Raw genomic sequence first — 18,636 nt, 5'->3', positions numbered from 1 at the left:
GTTTAGTTTGGATTCAAGTCAAAATAGTCAGCACTGCACTTGGCTGATAAGTGGAGCTACTATATTTCAGGATGAAGAGCACAGCAGCTGGCTGTGAGAAAAATCACCATTGTAGTAAAGGGCGCATGAAATGTGGTAAAATAGCAATCATGAACCTCACCATGAGTCACCGTCAGATAATAAGGCCTCGTTGTTGGACTAAGAAGAGCTTCAAACCGTTGCTGTGGCATTTCACAGCAGGGATCCTTAAATGGAGTTTTTAGACCTTTTCACAGAGAAAAAAAACAACAAAAAAAACCTTTAGCTGGCTGCGTGAGTGGTTACTCTGGGATGTTGTCACACACGATAAGGCCACCTAAAAGGGCAACTAGGAGTTTTTTAAAAACTCTTTTGTGTATCCAAATTAAGTTGACTAAATAGATGGTCCTTCTTAGCTCTGAGCTGATTCCCTGCTGGTTGGGTTCTTGCTCTGCTTCCAGCAACCAGCTCCTCCTGGTTTTTCATTAAGTGTAATCAAAAGAACTTCAACATTTATCGTTTCATTTCAACACTCCATCAACAGTTCAAGAAATAACCCAGTTTCCTGGCTTCTGCAACTCCTGATCTAAACTTGTGCTGACTGTACAGCAACACAAGGTGTAGAAATCAATAAAACCCACAGACTAAAACAGCAGCACAACAGAATTCAAAGCAAAGAATGAACATGAAGAAGATATAAGAAGCAAATGAATGAGTCAAAGCAGAAAATAGAGAAAAGGTCCAAAGCACAGAGGGGTGGGGAACTGTTGAGTTTGTCGAGCCCACAGTGAGTAGTCCGTCTGGTCATTCTTCGTGACCACCACATCTCACTCACACCCTCATTTTCTCACATCATCAGCAATGACATTTACAACATCACACTAACAAAAAGCGTGAAAAAAATAATATATAAATGTGTGCATGAATAGGTTTAACAGTTAGGGATGTGCCATAATGATGATTCAAATGTAAAGGTAGTTGGATCAAATTTACTCACAAGATCTCATCGTTCTGAAATTCCAGGACGCCATGAGTGTCTTCAAAGTCCTCTCCGCCGCCTCTTGCTGTTCCCTCCACGGTCTTGTATGGCAGCATGACCACACCACGAGCCCCCGAAGTTCTCAGAACCTTCACCTCCATGGTACCAACGCTCTCGCTCACGTGGCATGTGGGCTCTTCAAATGTAAAGATACCGGCATGGTCGTCATCAAAGATAGTGACAGTAGCTGTGGAGGGTACGCCAAGACAGGCCACTGAGTCCATGTGATTAGCTGACTCGCCTTCCTCTGGCTCCTCCCCTTCTGAAGGCAACACCTTGACATTAGAGAGGTGAATCAGGAAGTTCTCATCCTCCTCAAAGATGTCATCGTCAATGATGCCCACACGGATCTCTTTCAGGGTCTCGCCAGGCTTGAACACTACCACGCCCTCTGTGAACTCATAGTCTGAGCCAGCATTGGCAGTGCCGTCTTCTGTTCGGTACTCCACAGAAATGGTTTTGCCCAGGTCACCACCACGCCGCATCACATTCACTGCCACTGTGCCACAATTCTCAAGACACTGGTAAGAACTGGGCTCGAAGAAGATTTTAGAGATGGGGTCATTATCGCCAGCATCAGAGCGAACCTCGTGCATGCTTACAGCCTTTCGTGCCTGATCAGCTGCATGCTTCTTCAGGATGTTGCCAGCACCTGTCATCAGCCGGGTGGCCTGACATCGATAGAAAGCACGGCTCTTCTGCTGCTGGCTTAGTACTTGGTAGTTGGCAAGCTCAATGAGTTGTTCCACCTGGTAAGATAATAGATAAAGGCACACAACTGTGAAAACATGTTCTGCAGCATGATTACTGGATGTGCTACAGTATCCTCTACTGTGGGAATGCATGTATCTTAGATACATTGTCAAACTGTTCCATAATAGTTGCTTATCTGGATACGTACGCTGCGTATATGTTGCGCTAAATGAAAAATCAAGAGCTTCTTTCTAGAGTTCTTCACAAATGACAGGAACCAGATCCATGTCCACCTGATGTTTGTTCACTGTTCCCTGATTTCTTCACCCCCACACCTGGGAGTTACACATTTTCCTTTTGGGAAACTACCAAATCAGGATAGGATTTCCAAAATCTATAATCCATGCAGTACTATATGTCCTGGAAGACATGCATGTTCCATTACAGCACTAAAATCTGTCAATGCAACACAAAAGTAATCACACCGTGAAGTATACTATATATGTAGACACATGTAGGAGCTTTAAAACACCCTGTGTTAACATTAAAACTCTGGACAAATTATCATAGCAAGGGACTGAATTGCTGAAGTGAAATGTCAGACTTGGAGTATCTGTATTTATATTTTTATCTTCTTATTTATTGTATATTAGTGAGTCAGCGGATGCTCGGTTTCTGTTGCAGTTTTCTTTTTTGGAGATGAAAGTAATCTAAGAGATTGTGTATTCATGATCATAATCAGTGTGTCAATGGAAGCAAATAGAAACTGCGTAGTTTTTTTGACTTTGCTACCCACCTCCTTGTCGGGATGTTTCTGTTTGAGCTCCTTAAGGATCTTGGCCATGTCTCGCCTGGTCTCTTCTTCATCCAGATCCTTCTCATCTATATCCAAACCCAGCGGACCATCCAGAAAGTCAACTCCATGAGAGTTCAGCATCTTCCCATCCATCTCAATGTCAACCTTATTACAAAAGAATAAAATCTATTTAAGTAATACCACTGGTTTGAGGCTTTGGAGCAAAATACCAACCCTCCAGGTGCTGTCATGGAGGTCGACCAACAACTGCACATGTATAACAAAGACTTATGATAATCAGGTCAATAAAAGCAGCACTTTTTTTTGTCGTGTCATTTTAAGTCCTATGCTAAATTAAAGGTACATTGACTAGTTTCGAAACAGCATTTGATAGTGCTGCTCAGTTCCAACAACTGCTCCAGTAGTTACTTATTTTACAATTCAAAACATCGATTTCAAGCAAATATTTAATATGAATGGTGACTTTTTGAGTTTAGTGTAGTTTGGAAGGTTTCAGCTCAGTTTAGGTCAAATTTTCCAAACAACCCATGCTAATATTTGCTGTACATATGACTACAGGTTAATCACACTATATTTATTAGAAATGATTTAATAGAAAAGTTTATGAAAATCACATTATTTTGCAGCCTTGAGAATAAAGAGGATGCTCTGCTATTCAGAGAAATCCTCTTTTCCTTTGGGAACATTTTTATTGATGAAGTAGCTTTTAGCTCTTTAAGTCAGATGACATTTGAGCACGACTAAATTATGAGGCTCCTGAGGGACAGTGTTCAGTGGTTTAAAAGTTGAAATGAAAATGCTGTTCACATCCTAATTGAGCAATGATTCTTAATAAAAACAAAAGAAATAAGAAGTTTTCAAATTTGAAGGAAAAGACAGACTAAATTAACTGAGCGATTAATAAATGTAATGAAATGTATAATGTACTACACAGGACATCAAACGCAGCATCAGATCATAGTCAAAACAGGAAATTAAACAGCGACAACACTTCAAATGTGTGTTTGCAGTAATATACTACAGAGCATTTGTTTACCTTGGCACAATTCCATTCACTAATGCAGATAATTGTTTCAGACACATTACTCATGAACTCACTTCCGCCTACACGGAGTGCCTTATCTGCTCCTTTTTCCACTGCATGTTTAGAAGACAGTTTAATTAATTTTTATTGGTTGGCTGTCCTCTAACTTTGGAAAAGAGAGTGCAGCTGAGGAACATCTTTCTGTAGCAGTCAAGGGGTAATTCTAGTATTAATACTAACACTGTTAGTTTAAGTAGAAGTAGCAGTAGTCATGGCGGTGTTCAGTATACCTTGGAAGGAAGTGGACGATCACCCTCGGTCTCAATGATCATCCCGCGTTGCTTGCCAGTGCGGTAGCGCTTGTACACATACTTGTAGAAGAGCAGGCGACGGTCGGCCACCCAAGCAAACACCACACAGATGGGGAAGAAGAAGAACGTGAGCAGCCCCTCCCACACCTGCACAACGCCAGGTGAGATCACAGACAGGATCAGATAGAGCCAAATGTAGGCAAAGATACTCCAGGTGGCTGTGACGAAGAACACCCGGAGGTGTTTGACCTTCCTCGTCTCGCCATCAGGCACGACATACACACAAAGCCCGATGATGACAAACATGTTGAATGCCGCAGAGCCAACAATGGTAGAGGGGCCCAGTGTGCCAGCATCAAACCCATGACCCACAACTTCTATGACAGACAGCAGGATCTCAGGAGCTGAAGAGCCCAGAGCCATGAGGGTGAGATTGGAGACTGTCTCATTCCAGATCCGAACAGTAGTGGTGGTGGTTTCTCCATTGGGTTTCTTGATGGTGATCTCCTTTTCCTGTGATGTGATGACCTCTATTGATGCCATGAATCGGTCAGCTATGATTGACACACCCAAGAACATGTAGACCAGAGCTACGAAGTAAACTGTTGCCCGAGCAACCTTATCACCAAACGAAGGGTTTTGGGGCTCCCAAATAGGGAGGATCACCCCCTCTGAGCACTGCTCAGCCTTGCTGCATTCATTTTTATGGGTTGACATAGCCGAAACTGAGCCAACCAAACTCGGCTCAGGAGGGGCACCAGCCAATGAGGGATGAAACTTAAGGAGGAAAATCAATGCGACAACTGTTATCCTGAAGGCAGGGGACAGGAGGAAGGACTGATCCCAGTGACCCATGGTGACGTCCAGACCAGTACTGTGAGGTGACAATTACTGAGGATCTCACACCTGAGAGAAGAGATGAGAAGAGGAAAGAATTCAGATTAGACCTTAAGAATCTTGCATAAATAAAGACGGATGTTTAGGTTTGACTATACCCTTTGATTTGATTTACACTGCTATAATTCATATTATTTCAACATTTAGGATGACTACATATTTAGTCATGGTACAGTGCAGACTTTTGGGTTTAGCCTGCTGGAAGTCTAATGGTAGATAATGATGTAGAGCAACATAATTTTAACACCTCAAGCAAAAGATCTCACTGTACAGCAGTGTGAAGCAACTCTCACCTCATCTCAAACAGAGACGTAACAGATGACAGGATTTTGATGAAGCAAAAAAATATTTTAACATGATTAGAAACAAAACCGTCTAAGATTAAATTTGCATCTAGTCTTGTCATCACTATGGGTTGCTCAATAAACAGCACTGAAAGCACATGAAGAACCTTAAAAACACAATATCACAAAAAAAAAAAAAAAAACCCATATGTTTCAGGTAAGATGTTTGCTCAGATATTTATAGGGGCAGCAGGTTCAAATAACCAAAGATAAACGTCAGCTCCAAGGAGCAGCACATCCCCTCAGTGATAACCCCCCCGAACCTGCTGAACCTGATGCAACCAGGACAAGAGTGGCTTTCACTGATAAGTCTGACTGACTTCTGTCAACAACATTTGCTTGTAAATAAGGTTACTGTAATCAGGCAGCTTTGCAGCCGGTTGGCCATCATTTGAAAGTAATTAGATATTCTAAAAAGCATTTCTGGAGCTGGCTGGTAAGATAAGAAAAGCTGCTGGAAATTTTAAAATTGGAATTCAGCTGGATTGTACAACTAGTAAATAACCAAGCAGTGACCCAAAGCCCCCGAAAACTTTTAACAATCTCTTGCAGTTTTGACTCTTGAGAAAAATGTATTCTTCTCTTCAACACTTTACCTCAGTGGCTTCTATTGTGTCCAAACCCTGTAACAGGATGATTAAATTGAGCAGACAACTGTCCTATTTTTTTGCATTTTAGCTTTGAAGTTATTCAATAATGAAGTGAAAACGCAATCAATCCTGTGCCTCCATTTCACTATTGTTACTGTTAATACAGACAGTTGTCAGTTGCCTTTCTCAAAATAATTCAGTGATAACAGCCTGTTCACTGCAGTGAGGAGGATTTTTGCCTCATATCACGAAATCCCAACACCAAGACTTTCAAATGAGTCAGGCTCCATGTAAGTGCCTCCACATAGAGGAAAAACTGAATGTGAAAATAAAACATCATTTACTAAGCACCAATTTCAATGCAGTAAACTCGTCACTGTACATACATTTGGTGCAATCACATTTAACAAGCTAAGTGCACATTGTTGTTTTCCATCAGGGGAGAATAATCCATCTCAACATAATTTGTATGGCAGTGAGATCAGACCTATACAGTAGCCACACTTGTATAATTAAAACTCTTTGCTAGAAGCATGCAGCTGTTTGAGTGTATGCACTCAGGCAGTGATAATCATAGTAAATTGTATGTGTAGCTCTTTTCTAAGCACAGTTACAATAAAAAAAAAAACCCAAAGTTCACATATTCCATGTGTCCTCACTAAGTTGACAGAAAATGTCATCTGAACAATTTTGAGGTTCAAAAACATGTTTTCTGCTGCAGATTAGTACCATATTAGCATTAATATGGGACCAACATATCAGTGAGCCATGCCGTGTAGCACGTTACATTAAATATTATCTTCAGGAACATGAAATAAATCCTAAAATGCACAGAAAGTCAATGTCACAGGGAGTCTCTAACAGGAGAAAAGTAGCACAGGGACAGGGAAAAGGATGTTGTACTAAAATATGTGACTCTTTATTTTTGTACATGATCCTCTCATGAGATTTTAGGGGATAAAAAGAAAAGTGCAAAGGCCTCTTTGAGTGTTGCCACAGAGTAACAGAGCGTCCAAACAGATTTTGATTGTGTGCCCATGTATCCTCCATGGAGCTGATATGCCTGGAAGCAATGGAGAGAATGGAGGCCCGCCTGTCGCTTTTTATACTATGTGGTTCATCATACATGGTTCTGTGCATGAAATGTTAGAGCCAGATTTTTCAGACCATATTAGTAATATTATTATATTATATCTGTGTACATGTTGGTAGAATAAAATTAATGAAGAGGTAATTTGTCACTTGTTGTCACATCTAGACAGGTCCCCATAAATAAGCTCTTACCACTTTGAAGAACTTTTAGAGAAAGCTCTGCTGCACAAACAAATTCTAATTATTTTTTTTAATCAGAGATCAATACTAAGAACCAAGTCCTGAACCAAAACTCAGTTTACAACTCTCCTCAAACAAGCTTCTTCCATGTTCCTGCATACCAACATCAATTTCCCAATAATTAACTGTTCACACTCTCACATGTAGACACAGCAGATCACCAGACGTCAATAGTTACATCAGTACCTTCCCGATTTTCTTCCTTCCACAATACGCATTAAAGCTGAAGCTGTAAATCCCCCAACAGAATCACATTTTCTTTCACATGCATCAAGCCTCGGAAGCTGTGGGGCTAAATGAACAACACAGAACCCATTTCCACAGGGACGGATGTCTGAATGTTCATTTAAGATATTACAAATACTCTACATAGTATAGAAAGTATTGCCTAATGTTGTTGACAGCTGCATAAATAAACTGCAAAAATCAGTTACTTTTTAATGCAGATGCAGTCAAGCAATTGTGAAATGAAATATTTGGGTTAAATAAAGTGTTCAGTGTGACTGCTGTGTTGATGTGTAGTGAGGAGACTCAGGTGGGATGTAAGAGCTTTTAAGAAAATCAGTTCTAAACAAAATTACACATTTACTTACAATTAACTTCAGTGAGCACACTGCAGCCTCTTGCTTTCCACTGCCTTCTTGTGTGGTCAAGCAAGCCTGTGTGTGGCATTTCCCAGTGATCAATAACTCTGTGTACCTTGGGGTTTGCTTGTTATCACTTAAGGATGTAATTTTTTAAGAAGTCAATGACTAAAGAGCATTCTCTCTACACCAGCTGTTACTATAGCTTTTCTTTAGGGGGTGAGCAGATACAGTGGGTACGGAAAGTATTCAGACCCCTTTAAATTTTTCACTCTTTGTGTCATTGCAGCCATTTGCCAAAATCAAAAAAGTTCATTTTATTTCTCATTAATGTACACTCAGCACCCCATCTTGACAGAAAAAAACAGAAATGTAGAAATTTTTGCAAATTTATTAAAAAAGAAAAACTGAAATATCACATGGTCATAAGTATTCAGACCCTGTGCTCAGTATTGAGTAGAAGCACCCTTTTGAGCTAGTACAGCCATGAGTCTTCTTGGGAATGATGCAACAAGTTTTTCACACCTGGATTTGGGGATCCTCTGCCATTCTTCCTTGCAGATCCTCTCCAGTTCTGTCAGGTTGGATGGTGAACGTTGGTGGACAGACATTTTCAAGTCTCTCCAGAGATGCTCAATTGGGTTTAGGTCAGGGCTCTGGCTAGGCCAGTCAAGAACGGTCACAGAGTTGTTCCGAAGCCACTCCTTTGTTATTTTAGCTGTGTGCTTAGGGTCATTGTCCTGCTGAAAGGTGAACCTTCAGCCCAGTCTGAGGTCCTGAGCACTCTGTAAGAGCTTTTCTTCCAGGATATCTCTGTACTTGGCCACATTCATCTTTCCTTCAATTGCAACCAGTCGTCCTGTCCCTGCAGCTGAAAAACACCCCCACAACATGATGCTCCCACCACCATGTTTCACTGTAGGGATTGTATTGGGCAGGTGATGAGCAGTGCCTGGTTTTCTCCACACATACCGCTTACAATTAATGCCAAAAAGTTCAATCTTGGTCTCATCAGACCAGAGAATCTTATTTCTCATAGTCTGGGAGTCCTTCATGTGTCTTTTGGCAAACTCTATGCAGGCTTTCATGTGTCTTGCACTGAGGAGAGGCTTCCGTCGGGCCATTCTGCCATAAAGCCCCGACTGGTGGAGGGCTGCAGTGATAGTTGACTTTGTGGAACTTTCTCCCATCTCCCTACTGCATCTCTGGAGCTCAGCCACAGTGATCTTTGGGTTCTTCTTTACCTCTTTCACCAAGGCTCTTCTCCCACGATTGCTCAGTTTGGCTGGACGGCCAGGTCTAGGAAGAGTTCTGGTCGTCCCAAAGTTTTTCCATTTGAGGATTATGGAGGCCACTGGGCTCTTAGGAAAGAAATTGCAGAAATTCTTTTGTAACCTTGGCCAGATCTGTGCCTTGCCACAATTCTGTCTCTAAGCTCCTTGGGCGGTTCCTTCATGATTCTCATTTGCTCTGACATGCACTGTGAGCTGTAAGGTCTTATATAGACAGGTGTGTGCCTTTCCTAATCAAGTCCAATCAGTTTAATTAAACACAGCTGGACTCCAATGAAGGAGCAGAACCATCTCAAGGAGGATCAGAAGAAATGGACAGCATGTGAGTTAAATATGAGTGTCACTGCAAAGGGTCTGAATACTTATGGCCATGTGATATTTCAGTTTTTCTTTTTTAATAAATTTGCAAAAATTTCTACATTTCTGTTTTTTTCTGTCAAGATGGGGTGCTGAGTGTACATTAATGAGAAATAAAATGAACTTTTTTGATTTTGGCAAATGGCTGCAATGACACAAAGAGTGAAAAACTTAAAGGGGTCTGAATACTTTCCGTACCCACTGTAAGTAAGATCAGAGGAGGATTAAACATATGGATGAAAACGTACAGAAATAGTTTGAACTGTATTGTTAACAGAAAATATAGCATTATTTGATTTGCTATCACAGGTTTTAAAATATAACCATCATTCTTGCTATGAACCCACCCTGCTCATCCCATCTACACCTGTATTCATTTAAAATGGAGCCAAAACCACATCAAAAGGAGAAAGCCATTTAAACAGGATATGGTACCAGTTGGAGGTTGATAGACTCACAGCATGTGGTGAAAACAGGCTGTTGATGCCCTGCACCTTTAGTTATTCTGGTGTATCAGCTCATCATCCATACAGCTGTTAATAGGAAAACGTGCACAGGGATTGAGATAGATCTTAAAGAAGATGCTGCATGACTGTGGTGACAGTCCAAAGAAAAGAAGCTCCACATTTATACCACACTGTGGAAAAACATTTTCATTAAAACTAGCAGTTGTCTAATTAGAAGGTTGATTAATTTTATTGGTGCCATTTTGAGGGGCCTGTGACCCTTACTTAACAAGAGAAAGTGGAAAATAAACCAAATGAGCAAATGATTTGATTTGATTTGTGACCACAAAGTCACCTGAGCAGCTGAATATGTTTTTCCAGCTGATTTGTGGATTTTACCCACACACAAGCTTTTACCACAAAACAGTTAATGTTGTAAAGGTGTTAACACAAAAACTATGCACTGTATAGATAGTAATATCAGCCTCCAGCTCCACTGTCCCTAATATGAAACACAACCCATTTACCAACCCAGAGCCACTGCTCTAGTTTCTGTTCCCTGCTGTTTCTTCTCACAGGCTGGAGGCTTGAAATTCACCCTTACAAACACAAATCCTTGATAAACTTTGCTAACAGAAACCCGTTTGCTTTACACTTCAGACATTACACTTCAGATGGCTTAAGATAATTACCTGTTCTGCTCATAGGTCCATTATGTTGTATGAGTGCAGTTTCTCTGCATTAGAATCATTACCGGCTATTTGATGAAGGAAAAACTGATGCTCTGACTGGTATCAGCACCAAACTCAAGATCTGTCTGCGGTTAAGACCAGAGAGGCTTAGCAGTGGCTACTATGAATTTTGTAATTGAAATATCAGGTTTCAGAATACGCTGCTGTGATTTTCCCTAGTGTTATGACCTCAAAACGTGGCTCAATTTCAAGAGGAACACAACACAAGAAGAGCCAACAGAGCCGCAAAAAAATAGTCAGAGTGCACACACACACACACACACACACACACACGCACGCACGCACGCACGCACGCACGCACGCACAAAACCTGGCCCACCAAATCATTCTTCCAGGAGAAAAAAAAAAACAATACATAAAGTTGGGAGAACCAACACCATGTGCTGCAGTGAGGCAAGCTGTTCTCTCTCTGCCCCAATACTGTCATTCCTCAGGAGCCTCTGAAGGCAGCACCCAAAGGTGCCAAGAAGGCATATGAATAGAATAACAGGCAGAGAAAAGACAGCATGAGGTAGAAACTGGAGTGGGACCCACTTTCTGCATAAACCACTAATGCCCATCATGCAAAGAAACTGTCATTACAAGTGATGTAGTGGTGAAATCATTTAAAGATGAGTACATGCTGAGTGCATGCACATGAACTAAAATAAGTCTGTGTGCTGAAGGAGAACAAAGAAATAAACTAGTACACTGAGGAGGGCCCTATCCGCTATGTATTTTACTCACAATCTGGAAGAAGACAATAATAAAAAATTTAAAACAGTGTGTGACAGAGGGACAAACAAATATAAAAAGTAAATAGACAGGGTGGGTTGTAAAGAGAATGCCTGAAAAAGAGGCGTGTAAAGTAAGAAACTGTGAGATGTCTAAAGGAAAAGAGAATGAAAAAGAGAGATGGAAAGAGTGAGGGAGTATAAGAGAGAAAAGAGAGGGCTCACTAAGCCTACTCTCACTTTTCCTGATGTAAATGATGTTTCACTGTGTGTGTGTCTGTGTGTGTGTGTGTGTTAGAACAAAACAAAATATAAACACACATACACAGTAACCCTGTAAACAAGCCAGTCATCAAGCCAAAATGTCTTGTCATATTACTAAACCTCGAGTGGAGGAAATGTAAGACTGGCACTGTAATACACAGGACTTTTCCTTTAGCCTGTCACTTCGTCTGCCTAACCATCAATATTGTATGTCTCTCTGTCTAACCAGGGTGAAGAGGGGCAGGAACATGTAGAAGTGTAACACTGAATTATGGGAGATGACTGCATCCCAAACACTTGACAAGATACCTTCACTTAAAGCCGCACTAATCAATACTTTAAATTGCCAATGGGTCAAATGACTGTTTGTAAGGTGAAAGGGGGTCACTTACAGTGATGAAGTCACAGAGCATTTTAGCATCTTTCAATTCATTGTTTTGGGTTGTACAGCCTGCAACTATGCTGTTTTGGTTTACTCTGATATTACACTGTTTTCCACAAGAGGAGGCAGCTGTTATCAGCGGAAAAAACTCTGATAAACCCACTATATACACCAAACTGCTGACAGATAAAGTTAATGACTAGCTGGTAAACACAGTAGAACATTTAGCAGCTAAAATGCCAGATATTTCCAACCGGGGTTGGTGGAGACCAAGACAGAGCCAGAAGACTGAATATTGCTCTGTTTTTTTATAATAAGTAGGTATGATTTCTTTACAGCATCCACCTTTTATATATCAGTAGGATTTTTTTCATTCACAAGAGTCTGAAGAGATGTGTTCTGAGACATGTTTACGCTATATAAATTAGATTTGGCCTGAATACTCTTCTTCTTCTTTTCCTTTGGGCTGCTCCCTTCAGGGGTCGCCACAGCGAATCATCTGCTCCCATTTAACCCTATCCTCTGTATCCTCCTCACCCACACCAACTATCCTCATGTCCTCCTTCACTACATCCAAGAACCTCCTCTTTGGTCTTCCTCTAGGCCTCCTTCCTGGCAGCTCTAACCTCAGCATCCTTTTACCAATGTATTCACTGTCCCTCCTCTGAACATGTCCAAACCATCTCAATCTGGCTTCCCTGGCTTTTTCTCAAAAACCTCTAACATGAGCTGTCCCTCTGATGTCCTCATTCCTGATCCTATCCATCCTCGTCACTCCCAGAGAGAACCTCAACATCTTCAGCTCTGCTACCTCCAGCTCTGCCTCCTGTCTTTTTCTCAGTGCCACTGTCTCTAAACCAGACAACATTGCTGGTCTCACCACTGTCTTGTCCACCTTTCCTTTCATTCTTGCTGACACTCTTTTGTCACACATCACACCTGACACTTTCCTCCACCCGTTCCAACCTGCTTGCACACGTCTCTTCACTTCTTTTCCACACTCTCCGTTGCTCTGGACTGTTGACCCTAGGTCCTTAAAATCCTCCACCTTCTTCACCTCTACTCCCTGTAACTCTGTTTTACTGCGGCTCAGCTTCATTCCTCTCCTTTCCAGAGCAAACCTCCACCTCTCTAGATTTTCCCCCACCTGCTCCCTGCTCTCACTACAGATGACAATGTCATCTGCAAACATCATGGTCCACAGAGATTCTTGTCTAACCTCAATTTGGCCTGAATACTCTGTATACCTGTTTTTACCGTACTATGCTAACCATGGTATCTTGCTTGAATTCACCATTTTTTCCCACTGGGCTTGAGTTTTAATTTGTCTGTAAAACCCTCTCAACCACTAACTGCCAAGACAGAAATTGTTGTGAAGACTTCATATATCAAATAGGATCTGATGGAAGCAACTGCTGCACTCTGTTGTAAGCTAGACATAATGCTGCTGTTTTCCAAAATTAGCCCATATTTCCTGTAAACATCATTCCTTTCCATCATGGAGACTAAAGTTACTACTGTTTATAAGGGATAAGCAGATGAAACTTACAGAATGAAGTTTTGCTTTGTTTACCCCTTCAAAGTCTAGTATTTATGCCACCAAGTCTTACCCTGTGGTGCACCAGATCTAATGTAGTGTACAGGCCAGTAAGGCAGACAGTGGCTGGCTCATCTGTTTACAGCACTTACACTAAGACTAGCATGACAACATGGTTTGTTTGAGTTGAGCGGTGCCTTAAACAGTCCGACACAGTTTCCAATTACATGTGTGCTGAACGTGCCTGAAACATATATGTTTTATATTTACTGCTACAGGAACAACAAAAGGAGTCCCAGTCAAGTCAATCAGGTTTACAGGAATCTGGTTCATGTTATCATATTACCTCTATATCTGCACTGAATCTGAGAACTGCTCCACTCATGGTAACCCGAGGTATGGTGTTGCACTGGAATCTGCAAATTGATTTCTAATACATAATCTCTTCCTGAGAGTGACATGGGTGGTTACAGTATATTATTAGCTATGGAATTATATGGTGTTCACAATATTACCTATTAGTATAACTGCCTTGACTACATACAGTATAGTATTCTCTATGGTACAGTATACATAGAGTTAATTGGGGTAATGCTAATTTCCTCTTTTTTGTATTGTATTGTATCATATAATTAGTATTTTTTAGAAATGATAGACTTATACAAAAAAAATAGTAAAAAGTACTTAATAGTAAAAAGTACATAAAATGAGATCAGTCCTTGTACATGTACTTCAAGGACATGACTTATCAGCTTCATTATTAGAAGCTTTTTGCATTTTTTATTTCACAGTTATAGATGGTTGTCCCTGCTAAGAGATGACCCTGTTTACTGTAAACCAAGTGACAAAATGATTTTTCTGCTAAACTAAATAAAATTAAACCAGCTTTCAATGGGATATGTGAAATTTGTATCTTTTTGTTGGCAATAGCACAGTGTTTCTTGAATACATGCAAAACTAAACCCCATTTATTTATCACCATATATGAAGTGAGTGATTCAACCAGGTGAAATGTCTAACCAAAATTGATAACTATTCTCACCAACCAAGCAGGCAAAGGAAGGCAACATTTATTCTAACTGGTTTGGCAATAATGTTATAAAAATATCTGTATCTTGACTCACATCACATAACATATACTGTGCTTCTCCTCCACCATGTTAAGAACAGACCTAAACGCTGCTTGATGTAGACCCAAGTGCCTGAATCTGTCTTTAGATACATAAAAGGGTCAGTTTTAGTAGAAAATCCATTGCTTACTGTTAATGTGGACCTTTTTATTTATGATGCCTTATCACAAAATCTTGTAGTTCATCAATAATTAACTGCATCACTTTTGTAAGGTAAATAAAGCCATAAAGACCTCTGGCTGTGTTTCAGTTTTTCACTGTCATAAATAAATATTTCATAGCATCCACAGTGGATGAGCTACGGTTCTGTGTCATGCGCTGACTGAAGTCAGCTGGAAAAGAATAGCCTGAAAGCCTCGATGCTACCTGCCTGAGGTGCGCACAAGAGGAAGCGTTTGTAGTGTCACGTCAAGAAAATGAAAAGCAACTGATTCTAATATTATATGTGCCTGGATTACAGGAAACGGGTGTGTAGAGCTGGGCATTGTTTCATTTCCCTTTATATAAAAATTTCCAAACACACCAGGCAGAGGGGGGAATACGCTTTTGTCCTTGGATTACACGTTTAAGACTAACAATAGAACTGTTCCACTTCTGTCTAATTCAGAAGCAACATTGATTTAAATCCATTCAAACACTATCACAGGGTCTGGACTCAGATTTCTCCACAACCTGCTCCGCAATGATATGCAAACGCTCTCCATCAGCCTCGACAGCACCGCACTATTTGGCGCAAATGATCTAGACCTGCAGAATTGCGCAAATGTGGCTCAAAATGCGCTTTTAACAACTAGACCATTCATTCTGTGCAAGGATTACCGTCACTAAGGGGAAACTTAACCGGATTGCGCATGTTTGCCGCCCAACTTCCACATTACAAGCCTATAAAGGTGCGAGCGTGGTTATCGAAACGTGCTCTGCATCCGTAATTATTAGTCCTCTGTAAGTGCGGCAGGCGGTCAGACTGAAACAGGAGAGGAAGACCGGGGAGAGCAGGGAAGGAGGGTGGGAATAAAGTGCAGAAAAGAAGAAAAGCAGCTCCTGGAGCGCAGGGAAGCAGCCTCTGAAGTCTCATTTAGTCTAATGCAAACCAAATGAACGCAACCAGCGGTCACCTGTGTGTAAATCTTCAAATCACAGAAGAGAAGCGCAGTGTGGAAAGTGTGATGGGGGAGGATGATGTGAGGAAACATCGTCTCCACATCGCATCCAAACCCTTCCGACGCACGGTGCTTTCACGTCTCCAATCGGGGCTCCGTGAGGCGCCACTGTCCCCTTTCCATCCCATTCACTTCTCCTCCCTCCCACCAAAAAACTTCCTTTCACCAGACAATGCCGCGACATAGAAGCTCCCTACTGTTAGAACATCGTTATCTCTGCCTAAAATACACCCACAAACCTGCAGAATGCCCTACCTTTTATCCAGAGAGTGTCCACAATCCGCAGAAGACAGCTCAGGAGTACAAGGAGCAGCAATTCTACTAGTGATTGAACACGGAGTAAGAGGAGGAGGAGTGGTAGTAGAGGTAAGCTAGTAGTGAGAAATGGTAATAGAGACGCAGAGAGCTTTTATACGCCAGCCAAGACGGCGTATCCACTGACCGAGACGCACAAAAGGAGGGGAGAGGAGTCCGGATTTCCATGCACTGACAGTTTTTTCTTTGTTGCTGTTGTTTTCTGGCGGTGCCTACTCCTCGTTTCCATGCAGCGCGACCTTGGCGTCCTGTGTGATCGGTTGACCGGAGCGGTGCTTCATCAGCAAACCCGCATTTATGGGGACGAGACGCGCAGCACAGCTGACTTCTTCCTCATTCTTCCCCTTCCCGTTTCCCCTCTCGCTCCGTGCGCAAGAGAAGAGAAGAAGAGAGAGCGAAGGAGAGCGAGAGTGTGTGAGAGTGGGAATGGGAATGAGAGTGAGCGTGTGTGTGTGTGTGTGTGTGTGTGAGCAGGTCCATACAGAGCTCTCCCTCGTCTGTTCCCTCACACACCGACTGAGGATCGGCTCACTGTCCTCTCTCTCTCTCTCTCTCTCTCTCTCTCTCAGTGCGCGCGTCTCTCTCAATTCTGTCATTGTGTTTATAAGCACATCTGTCGTTCTGTCTCTCTCACTGACACTGACACACACACGCACACACACGCTCGCGCACACACACACACACACACACACACACACACACACACACCCAGTCGCTTTACTCCCTTTTAACTAATCAATATCCTATTGAAAATAGTGAGTCTACAAACATGTCACATCCCACTCTCCCTGTCTGTGTAACTGTCTCTCTGTCTTCATAAAGGAGGAAGTGCACAACTAGTTGTTATCTATTGCGTATTTAGCCTATTCACTGTCAAGGATGATTTTTTTGTCACTGTGTGGTCAGTCATTGTGAAATAGTGATCTTTAATACTACGTATGGTTTTATGACATGTTCAATTAATTGAAGAACAAAGTGAGAAAGACAGCACAGAGAGGAACTGCAAGGTTAGAATGATGAAATGTAAAGACTCACTCTGACTCTCTCACTATATGAAACCATAGGACTGAACTCACTGCAGCAGAGTTAGCAGCTTTGGTACAGGATAGAGGCCTAAGTTAGTTTGCACTCAGAGCTGCAGTATTATAGAACATCATGTACACGATAGAACAAATAGCTTTTACCTTCACAACACTATTTCTACATCCTGTAGTGGCCATGAGAGCTCAACACACTCAAACTTAGGAAAACACATGTAAACAAACAACCCACAAGCAAATTAGGCAAATATCTTCTCCAGTTTGACACACAGCTGCAGCGTTCAGAAGAAAAGCTGCAATGTGACAAACCACAGCCAAATACAGAAACAAGGGCCACTGCAGTATGGGCTGGTGGTGGCTGGTGTTAAAAGTCATAGCAAAAAATAAACAGTGTGATTGACGAGTGCCACAGAGTCTGGCTGTAGTTCATTTAAAGTACAATAATGTACAGCTGAAGGACTCACAAATAAAACATCAGCTCCACAATGCTACTTGACATCTGAACTCAATAAAATACAATGTGAACAACACAGTAAACACATTATTAGATATTCATTTTTTCAATACTAAAATCCTTATGTTTAAACAAATTCTGACTTTGGCTAATCCCAGTTATGAAAAAGCCACTGTTGTAGTCTGCAATTGCACAGACCCACATTCATACCTCCAGCTCTCTGCAGTGTTGATTTGGGGCCAGTAGGACACAGGACACACTATATTTTGTTTGTATTGTAAGATGAAAAACTAACTTCATCTCCAGTGAATGATATGATTATTCATGAAAACATTAAAGTATTAGTTGGTGCTATGAAGTGTGGGTGTTTTATTTTTAAAACATTTTGCTGTAGGTGTATTCATTCCACTGGTCTATCTCTGGACAACTAAAAAAGATAAAACATCACCTACTTGTGTTTATTTTCTAAAGTAAAGAAACCTGAAAGGACAATACAAAGTATTTTTACATAAAAAGACAGTACTGCAGAGTTAGACTGCAGCAGTATAACTCTTACAGTGGGCTGTCATCAGACCAAATTTACAGTACGTTTACAGGTTCAGATACCTAAACAAGTGACTGAATAGCGTAACTTAACACAATGTCTAGCATTTATTAGCACTGTCACCCTGAGTCTGGTTTTCAGCACAGACAGTAGGACTTACTGTCAGAATGCAGGTTGCTGCAGGCAGCACTGGTGAAGCAGCTACTCAGATGGGCCATGAGAAAGGCTAAGGAGGACCACTGGACTGATCACAACAGAGTGAAGCAGACTGACCTGGGCCAAGGGGTTGGATGCTGGGTTTGGAGCAGAGCACACAGCAAGGCTGACAGTGGAAGGACAGATCAAGGTAGAAGATTTAGGGGAGAACATCTGGGACGGAGATTTGGGCAGCCACCTAACAAATAGAGACAAAGTAGAGCTGAAATGTAGAAAAGGCAAGATCAACAGTTACAGGGTTTAGAACAGAAATACAACTAGGCAAGCTTTGATGGGCAAAACAGGTACACCTGCACAAACCGCAAACAAGGCTGGAGAGATAGAAAAAAGCTTAGGCACTGAAATGGAAAGGGAAGCTCTCAAGGCGACACAGGTGAAGAGGCTA

General features: G+C 41.5%; 1 protein-coding gene across 1 annotated transcript in view; it reads right to left on the bottom strand.

The window, feature by feature from the left end:
• The window catches only part of slc8a1b (solute carrier family 8 member 1b), a 117,016-nt gene extending 100,521 nt beyond the window's left edge, over window positions 1-16,495 (bottom strand). Inside the window, exons 1-4 of the mRNA XM_026309001.2 lie at window positions 15,938-16,495; window positions 3,882-4,808; window positions 2,547-2,711; window positions 1,016-1,806 (exon numbers count right to left, since the gene is read on the bottom strand). Coding sequence (XP_026164786.1) covers window positions 1,016-1,806; window positions 2,547-2,711; window positions 3,882-4,757 — 1,832 coding nt within the window. The 5' untranslated portion in view covers window positions 4,758-4,808; window positions 15,938-16,495. The remainder of the gene's footprint in view (window positions 1-1,015; window positions 1,807-2,546; window positions 2,712-3,881; window positions 4,809-15,937) is intronic.
• Window positions 16,496-18,636: the final 2,141 nt, after the last annotated feature.

Source organism: Mastacembelus armatus, chromosome 15 (assembly GCF_900324485.2).
Source record: "Mastacembelus armatus chromosome 15, fMasArm1.2, whole genome shotgun sequence".
Lineage (NCBI taxonomy): Eukaryota > Metazoa > Chordata > Actinopteri > Synbranchiformes > Mastacembelidae > Mastacembelus > Mastacembelus armatus.
The sequence above is the reverse complement of the archived record's forward strand: the minus strand, read 5'-3'. Positions and strand labels throughout refer to the sequence as shown.